This window comes from Homalodisca vitripennis, unplaced genomic scaffold, assembly GCF_021130785.1.
Source record: "Homalodisca vitripennis isolate AUS2020 unplaced genomic scaffold, UT_GWSS_2.1 ScUCBcl_6030;HRSCAF=13050, whole genome shotgun sequence".
Taxonomy (NCBI): Eukaryota; Metazoa; Arthropoda; class Insecta; order Hemiptera; family Cicadellidae; genus Homalodisca; species Homalodisca vitripennis.
In genome coordinates, this window is record NW_025782141.1 from 1 (window position 1) to 10,187 (window position 10,187).

The 10,187-nt window shown below is 36.9% G+C and overlaps 1 protein-coding gene across 1 annotated transcript; it reads right to left on the reverse strand.

Annotated features, from left to right (window-relative positions):
- Positions 1-394: 394 nt before the first annotated feature.
- LOC124373615 (vegetative cell wall protein gp1-like) lies at positions 395-868 on the reverse strand (the record flags this gene model as incomplete). The annotated part of the gene is made up of 1 exon (XM_046831969.1): positions 395-868. A coding segment is annotated over exon 1 (474 nt), but the record flags the coding sequence as incomplete, so codon positions are not given.
- Positions 869-10,187: the final 9,319 nt, after the last annotated feature.

Genomic DNA, 10,187 nt, shown 5'->3' on the forward strand with positions numbered 1-10,187 from the left:
AAGTCTTTGGTCTGTAGGTTTGGCAAGGGTTGAGGGGGGTAAAGGAGATTTCGTTTTTTTAGAAAAACTGCTTACACCTCCTCCTTTGACAGGAGTTTGCTGGCAATAAAAACTTTGCAAATTCATAATTTTGAATTTTGAAATTTTCAATGTTGCTGTTGTTAAAACCGTGCTCGGTTCTACAACTAGCAAATCAGGATTTAGCTCCTCACACATGATGGAGGAGCTCAATCTCCTTTATTTGATGGCAATATTGTGCGTTTTGGTGACAAAATTTTGAAATTGTGTTGAGATTTGTGTTTTTATTGTTTTTTTGCTTGTCAGTCAAATTTGTATGGATGGGTTATTCTTGGAGTGGAGTCCCTACTAAAAAAGGGGATTTAGAAATATGTACTACTGGTGCCGGTGGAGGACGCTGGCAGGGGCCGTTGTAGGAGAAGAAGGTGGTCTGCGGAGGTGGAGTAGGCGGCGTCGCAGGTGCCGGTGGAGACGCTGGCAGGGCCGTTGTAGAAGGAAGTGGCTGCGGAGGTGGAGTAGGCGGCGTCGCAGGTGCCGGTGGAGACGCTGGCAGGGCCGTTGTAGAAGGAAGTGGCTGCGGAGGTGGAGTAGGCGGCGTCGCAGGTGCTGCTGATGCCGACAGCTGGGCCCTTACTGCTTCTGAACAGCTGTCGTGTTGCAGCATGACCGGCACCCTCGCAGGCGATCCACAGGACCCATCAGCAGCCGCCATGGAACGAGTGATGGCAGCGCCAGGCGTAGGCGGCGAGGTCACCCCGCCCGTCAGCAAATTGGTACAGGCATTGAAGGAGGTGTCTAGCCAGCAGCCGCCTGCCAGGCATTCGCAAGTGCATCCGTGGCGTGTGAACATGCGTCTGGGTTATTTTATTAAAAATCTAATACTTTAAACCCCGGCATGACGAGCAGCTATTTCTTCGAATATGCCTGTTCACATTATCTGTATCGCGGATGCACTGGATGCCAGGCAGGAAGGTCGTGCCGATGAGGGACAGTCGACACCCCCACCCGAGACGCCCCCATTCTGTCTTGTAAAACCCGCTCCAGATGGCGGAAGATGTTTGATCGCTGACCGTTGGCAATGTCGTTTGTACCGGCGATGAGGACGGTGAAGTCATCTGAAGAAGGCCTGGAAGACGCGACGTCAAGGAGTCCGGCCCCTGGCTTGCACACGCCGGTCACTTTAGGGCCCCCGCCGATGAGGTCCCGAACCATGCCCGCCAGGTGTCTGCCATGGCTGTCGCCCACAATCAGCATTGACGAGAATGTAATTTCACTTGGCACCTGCTCGATAGACTTTGGTTCTACATTGAGTGGGGCGTGGTCCTTCTTTTTCTTTGTTTGCCAGTGTCCAGTTCCAGTGTTTACTTTTTTCTTTTTCTTCTTTTTGTTTTTATTTTGTGTAGATTGTCTCTTCTCCAGTTTGTTTGTTTTCCGTTCATTATTGTGCGAGTCAAGAGGTAGGAATTTATTGGCAGGCTCCTCTTTTTAACATAAGTCGACCACGGACCACTGTTCTTGCACATGCATAGTTTGCATTCCGATCTGAGGCATTCCAACTCCGCTTCCAAAACCTGGATGGTCGTTTTGAGGCTGTCAATTAGCTCTCTATCTTCTGCGCTTCGTTCGTAATTGGTTGACACAGGATCACAATGTACAGAGCAATCTTTTAGTGTTGCTGGTGTTTCCTGAGATGTCTCCGTGTTTCCAATGACTGGTTTGACACTCTCCGAAGTGTTGGTCGAGAAGATCTCACTGGTATATTGGAGAAGACGGGCATCATTTTTGATTGTGTGGTCGATCACACACTCAAGCTGAAAACTAAGGTCTTCTATTCGCTTCTTGAGTTGTGCATTCTCAGCTTCCAGGTCTTCTGTTGTCCGTTGGTTGCTCGGAAGTATGGGCATCAGATGTGAGAGGCGTAGGCGTTGAAGCCGATAGAGCAGGTGCGGGAGATACGGATGGGCGAGGCGGCGACGCACCAAGCTGTTGTACAAGGGCTCACGACCTCCTTAGCAGGTAGTTGTGATAGCGTCGAGTGTCTTTCTTTGCTGTTCTGGAGAAGGGAATATTTCAAGCTTTCTAGAAGTTAAGGGTTATGTAAGATATAAATTCTTATGCCCTCAAGGACTTTCGGAAACTACCAGGATACAAAACACCCCTCCCTCTCCGCCGGCCCACTGGCCCTCTGGTTGATCCGGTCATCTGGTAGTTCAGGTTCTCTAAAATGTTTCAACTTCTTGACTATTTTGGGATATTGTTCTGTCAAACTCAATAGCTTTTGAGACCTCGTTAGCTCAAAATACTTAAAACCTTCTTCTGATCCTTCTTTATAGTCAGCAATTCAATGCTGGAAGCACTTGCTGCTACGAATACTCGCTAGGTACCACTTATGCACAATCATAGATTAATCGCCTGCCAATGGACGCAGTGTAGCGGTTACAACGGTTATCACAAGATAACCGCATCAAGCAACGCCGAGCGTGGCTGCTGCGTGGATAGGTGATCGCTGAGCGATCCTGTCCTTGCAAGCAGCCCACCTGCCCCGGCCATTGGTGGTGGTTCGGAAGTCACCTTTAAGCCGTTGGTCTCCAGGTTTAAGTGTTTAGAGAGGGCTTCTTAGTCCTAACTTTCACCAGGTAAAATGAGACATCTTTCCTTTTACTTTACTTTTAATAATGTCCTTGGAGCATGATATTCTTTGTTCCTTGATCAACAGGCACACTCAAGCCATTTCTAGCCTTAAATTTTTCACCTTAACAGATATCCAATGTTCTCAAGAATACAAGCAATAAATACCATTAATATCTTTGTTAATAAAAAAACAATCGCTGATTTAATTAAAAAAAAAACCTTATCGAGTGTTGTCCTCAATCACTCAAGTCACAATCACACTCGTTCAGTCGTAGGTTTTAGAGCTGTAGGATATTTTAATGGCAATTTTTAGGTAATTTTATCATTTATTTGACACTGTATATGTATACTTTAAATGAACTAAACTACATTGTAAATATCTGATTCTTAAATGACCAAGAAAATAAAAATATTTTGTACTATATATTCCGTTTCTTTCTCGTAATAGGTAACGTAGCCTATAACAGATTATTATAATCCTAAGTAAATTTTTGGACTTGATAAATTCATTAAAGCTGAAGTATTCATTTCCTTCAACAAGTAAGTACCAATGGTACCTGATATGTAGCATATGTAAATTTGAAAGAAAAGCTACTCTTCTGTTTTAATTACGAAACAAGCCTGTGCTGATAAGTATTTTTTAAATATCGCAAATATCGCCGATTGGTATTTTATGTTATTGTTGTGATTATATTCTAGGACTATTAATTTATATTACAGTTACGATATTATTTTAAGATCGTGCTATATCGCGTCAGTATAAACAAGGAACAAAGGCTCCGAACAATATTGCTCAAGACTGTACCGTGTCCCAGCTGGTCAATACGTTCAACATCATATTACATTATTGTCAACACTTGTCAGATTCGAACTCTGTTAAAGGCATTGAACTAAATGTGAGAAGAAATAATTTAATTATAACATTTAAGGTAAAATACTATACAGTTATTAGTGTACGTTTGGAAATACACATATTTTCTTAGTGTAATCCATTTTCGTTAAAAAAACTACCGTTACAACAAATGTGTTCGGCTAAATAGAACTTAGAACTGTGTTAATTTCCTATATCACATCGGTAACTGCAAAATAATATATTGTGTGTTGGTTCACCACGCTAAACAATGCAGGGACGGATTTAATTTGGCTATTTATTCTTTCTCATTCATCAATCCCTCAAATTCAATAAGCCAACTTTGGCGAAATTTTTATAATTATTTCTTTTTATATATAAAATGCTGATTTTAGTTAAGACAAATTTCACACAATAATAAAAATTGAAATTCTCTCCTATGACAGTGAAGTAATGATCAATAAATTATAATAGTTAAGATTTGTTTAAATAATTTTACTAAATTCATTTGTTCTTCAATTTATTCATATTGATGAAATAAGTTAAACATTTTATAAAAGATAACTTATGATTTATAGAAATGTAAACCGAGTGATTTTGGGAAAGTTTTTGCATAATATCTGAATCACTTATATTCGTGGCCAGCTACGCTACGCTTCCACACTTAAAATGTAATTTCATAAGGATTACGGATAACGCCATGTTTATACTGCTCAGTTGTAGTTAAGAAACTGCTGGTAAACTGAATATTATAATTTGTTTTGACAAATAATAATATTCAGTCAAAAAAGAGATATTCCCATCAGCCGCTCTTATACAGAGCGGCTGATGGGAATATCTCTTTTTTTGTTTGGATGTATAATTAAAATTTCAATCGGGTAATTTATTTTAAAATCAGGAATAAAAACAAAAACGTATTTAACTGAAATGTAATATGATTCATGCTATAATTCACATTTTAATCGCAGTGGATTTTCTCGTCGCCATTATAAATCTTGGTTTAAATAACTTTCACAATTAACACAAAACTTACGTACAAATGTAATACTACGGTAATGTGAAGCATAAGAAATTTTTAAAGGAGATATTTTGAGAAAACTGTTTAAAAATTATACCAAGCATAATCGATGTGTTTGTAATTTATAAATATTAGTAAACACTTGAAAACGATTTAGTTAAGTTAGATATTGCATGACTCTTATTACAGCTATGTGCTCTTCTCGATATGTCTTGCACATCATAAAATAACGGTAAGGATGAAGTCTTGTACTAAAGGTGAAAGTTTGAAAAATAAGATGTGCAAGCTACGGGAGTTTGCTTGTGTAACTTTTTGGAACCGATGATTGATAAAGTAAGGGGCTCTCTGGAAATATAATGTTGTGTAAAATTCAGTTGTAAGGATGAAGCCTAGTACAAAAGGTTAAAGTTTGAAAAATGAGGTGCAAGCTACGGGAGTTGCTTGTGTAACTTGTCAGAACCGATGAAGGATAAAGTAAGGGGCTCTCTGGAAATATAATGGTATGTGAATTCAGTTGTAAGGATGAAGCCTTGTACTAATTATTAGACCTGTAAATAGTTTTAAATTAGTCCATTTTGTAAATCTTATGAACCAAATAAATTGGATTAGTGTTTACTGCTCCAAAGGTGATGTAAATAGTAAATTTAAAATACTTTTTTATCTATTTTTTCTGCATTAAATACTTCTATTCTACTTAAATATATTTCGAATAAAAGAGAAGTGTATGCTGTAAATGGTACCATGTGGGCCTTATTGAACTAAAACAAGAGTTGGATAGGCTGTATTTTTTAAAGAATAGCTGTTCCACTGGCTGCGAGATTATAAAGGGAAAGTATAACCAGATGAAAAAAATGTATAAATCTGAAATAAGAAAAGCTAAATGTAATTATAACAGTAGTCTTATTGATAACTATAAACTAAGATAAAAGCTGCATGGAATGTAGTGAATCAAACGCTTAATGTAAATAGAAAGCCTGTATTAAAAAGAAATGGGCTATCTTCAGTAAAATTTAATGAGTTTTTTATTGACTCTGTTTATAATATTAGTAATAATATACCACCTAGCAATAGTGATTGTCATCTTTATTTGAGAGCTATTAGTTCAAATCAAAACAATGTTTTTAGTTTCTCTTTGGAGGAATTCACTGTGGAAAGTGTGTACACAGCGATTTGCAGCCTAGGCAACAGTACATGTATTGATATATATGGAATAAATGCTCCTATTCTTAAGATAGCTGCTAAATACATTAGTGAAGTCTTCGCTTATTTGTTTAATGAGTCTATAAGTCAGGGTGTCGTTCCTGATATTTTAAAACAAAACAAGGTTATTCCTGTTCATAAAAAAGGTGCCAAAGATGAACCAAACAATTACAGGCCTATCTATTGCATCTATTGTGCCAGCAGTGTCTAAAATACTGGAATCCTTAGTGCATACTCAACTTATAAAATATGTAGAAGGAAACTGTCTGTTATCTGCTAAACAGTTTGGCTTCAGAACGAAACGTAGTACCATTGATGCAGTTCAAACATTAATAAATGATTGTCTAAATGCAGGTGAAAATAAAGACTGCTCAATCTTTAGATCATTTGACATGTCTAAAGCTTTTGATACTGTTGTACATAGCATTCTAGTTGATAAGTTAGTTGTTTATGGTTCTACTGATGTTACTGTGAAGTTTTTTAGATCCTACTTAACAAATAGATATCAATCAGTGTTTCTAAATGGTTCATTTTCTCCGTATTTAAATGTTAAACATGGCGTACCACAGAGCTCAATTCTGGGTCCGACACTGTTTATTTTGTACATCAATGACCTGCCTTTTAATTTAAGTTCTGTTGGTGCTAGTAGTTACCTGTTTGCTGATGAATTGGGTGTGTATGTTAAAAAAGAACCTTGAAGTCATGAGATCAGTCTTAAGCCAGCAAACCACAGTAATAAATGATTGGTGCTCTGCTAACAAGCTTTGTATTAGCATGGAGAAGGTTTTTGACTTACCTGTTAGTTTAAGTCACTTTGATGTTACCAGTAGTTTAAAATTTCTTGGAATTAATATTCAATCTAATTTAAAATGGGGAAATCACATAAACATCTTATATACTCGTGTTAGCAAGGGTATATTTGTACTTAGGATACTGAAAGATAGTATAGGCACAGATACCTTACTATGTGTTTATTATGCATACATTCACAGCCTATTGTCCTATGGCACTTCCCTCTGGGGCAATTATCATGGAGCTCAGAGACTTTTTGTGTTGCAAAAAAGGTCCATCAGATTAAAATGTGGGGTATCAGCTAGAACACATTGTAAACCTCTCTTCATAAAATCAAGAATTCTTTTCCTGCCATCTATTTATGTATTGTCTGTTTTAATGTATATAAGAAAACAATTAGTCTACTCTTAAGGATTGCACCTCAGTACATGAACACAACACCAGATACAGGCAATATTTGGTGACAATGAGGTGTTGTTATACTCAAAATAGTTTTGTCTACCAAGGGATTAAAATGTACAACAGTTTACCACAACATCTTAAGATGCTGCCAGTAAATAAATTTAAGAATTGCATTTAAGAATTGCATTAATCATATTTTATTAGATGAATGTCTGTACAGTGTTCAAGAGTATTATGACATAAACTTTCTTAATTATTGACTTTTATTAATGGTTGTAACTTATTAATTTATTTTTGTTGTTGCTGACACTTTTCCTGCATTCTGTAATGTGTAATGAAAAATAAAGGAATCTGAATCTGAATCTAATGGTGAAAGTTTTAAAAATAAGGTTCAAGCTACGGGAGTTGCTTGTGTAACTTGTCAGAACCGATGAAGGATAAAGTAAGGGGCTCTCTGGAAATATAATGGTCTTTAAATTCAGTTGTAAGGATGAAGCCTTGTTCTAAAGGTGAAAGTTTTAAAAATGAGGTTCAAGCTACGGGAGTTGCTTGTGTAACTTGTCAGAACCGATGAAGGATAAAGTAAGGGGCTCTCTGGATATATAAGGGAGTTTCTTGTGTAACCTGTTATCAGCCTTTGATAAATGAAATCAAGGTCTCTATCAAAAATATAATGTTTACCTCCAATAGTGAGAATGAACTCTTGTACTAGAGGTGAAAGTTTGAAAGATGAGGGGCCAGCTACAGGAGTTACTACAGTAACTTGTCACAACCGATGATAGATGAAGTAAAAGGCTCTCCGGGAATATAATGTTGTGTAAATCTAATAAATTTCGTATTTCTGTCTCGCCTCCCATAGTTGGGCTGTCAACTTTGTTTTTAATCTTCACTCATCTCTTGCCAGAAAAGCAGTCATGACTTTATAAACTAGATTAAATCCACGAATATTGATAGAAACAAATGTATTTTACAAACACAATGTATTATATTATATTGTTCAGCGTACATACTAATAAATTATTGGTTGTTCCGAGACTATCCCGCAGATTGTTTATAAATAAACAGAAATATTAAATGTATTTTACCATCTGTTTGGTTCATCGTCAGGTTAGTCAATTAGTGGCGTTTTTTTTAACAAAATATAGTTTTTTTGCGTGGAAAATAACAGTTTAATTATTACAAAATATTTGATAAGATAATAAACCAACGGTTAATAATTTAATATAATGAATAAGCAATTAACAAACCTACAATTGATATCGACATTTTTAAATAATTTTAAAAGTTTTTTTATGAATATAATGCCAACCAAACGTGTTAAAACATATGTTGCGATTGTTGTTTTATTAATGTTAACATAATATAAACACTAACCTGGCCCGCATAGACTTACTCTAGGCAATACCGAATGTTACATATTGTAATATAACACATTTACAACATTTTAACTTTACTCATGATGGTAAAGTTACAAAAGAAGCGCGATAAATGCTCTATATTAATTTTTTACCCCCACCGTCCATAATGATAAGGCTATGCCTTAGATAACGAGTTTGGAGGTGATTAGCCAGTATTCTCAGATTTCATTATTGTTCTAAATCATATGCTACGGTTTTGTTAAAAATAAGGAAATGTTTGACGAGCACTGGGAATGTAACTATTTGTATTTGATCATTACTCCCTTATATTCGTCACGGTACTCAACGAAAGAAAATTATTTATTTTCATTCGTGCGTGATAACTGTTTATTTTCCCCGTACTCTGGTATTATTCGAAGGCCATTCCGCCCCTGCCTATTTTTTACATATGTACCGTACTTTATAAATATAAAAATTTAACTTAACCATAATGAGCGCTGAAGTGATCTAAAGTTGAATTTAGTCACTATCTTAAGGTATGTGTTCTTTTTCTCAAAAAAGTGGGGGATGGCACCGAAGGCTGCCCCGAAAAATGCACCGATGCCAACGGCATTTCCGATCGGTATTTGCACAGCCTCAGATCACGTTGGGCGATCTGGCACTGATCTGAGGTTGGTAACGTACCAATTGGAAATACCCTTGGCGACCCCGCAATTTTGGCGAAAAAGAAAAACATCACTTAGGATGGTAGTTAAGTTAAAGATCAGACCATGTGAGCGCTCGTTAAGGTTAACGGTTTAGTACTAGTAACATATTTATGATAATCTAATCTAATCCTACTTACATCGCGTAATACCAAGTTGTAGATAGTATCAGAGCAACCTCCCCATAATACCAAAGTACCATTTTCTCTGATCAAATATAATAAAAGGTCACTGAACCTTGAATTGTATCATAGTACCTAATGTTACTGATAACGCATTAGATTGAGGTTAATTACAGCATAAAAGATAACGTGCTCGATTATTACAATTGAACTTATTCCGGACGAGTTTTGAAGCGAATTGCTCGATACTGACAAGGATTTGTCTAATCGCACAAGATAATATAACCGCAGTTGCGAGGATTACCGAAGTGGCGCCAGATTATCCGTTTTCTCTTTTACATTATTGCTTCTTTCTCCTACATCCTTCTTACAACACTCCTGTGTGTAATATTCTACTAATGTACTCTCCTCCTGTACTTCAGATTTCTTTATCATACATACTTCATTGTATCGGATTTGTCTTATCGCACAAGATAATATAACCGCAGTTGCGAGGATTACCGAAGTGGCGCCAGATTATCCGTTTTCTCTTTTACATTATTGCTTCTTTCTCCTACATCCTTCATACAACACTCCTGTGTGTAATATTCTACTAATGTGTCTCAGATTCTTATCATACATACTTCATTGTATCGGATTTGTCTTATCGCACAAGATAATATAACCGCAGTTGCGAGGATTACCGAAGTGGCGCCAGATTATCCGTTTTCTCTTTTACATTATTGCTTCTCCTTTCTCCTACATCCTTCATACAACACTCCTGTGTGTAATATTCTACTAATGTGTCTCAGATTCTTATCATACATACTTCATTGTATCGGATTTGTCTTATCGCACAAGATAATATAACCGCAGTTGCGAGGATTACCGAAGTGGCGCCAGATTATCCGTTTTCTCTTTTACATTATTGCTTCTTTCTCCTACATCCTTCATACAACACTCCTGTGTGTAATATTCTACTAATGTGTCTCAGATTCTTATCATACATACTTCATTGTATCGGATTTGTCTTATCGCACAAGATAATATAACCGCAGTTGCGAGGATTACCGAAGTGGCGCCAGATTATCCGTTTTCTCTTTTACATTATTG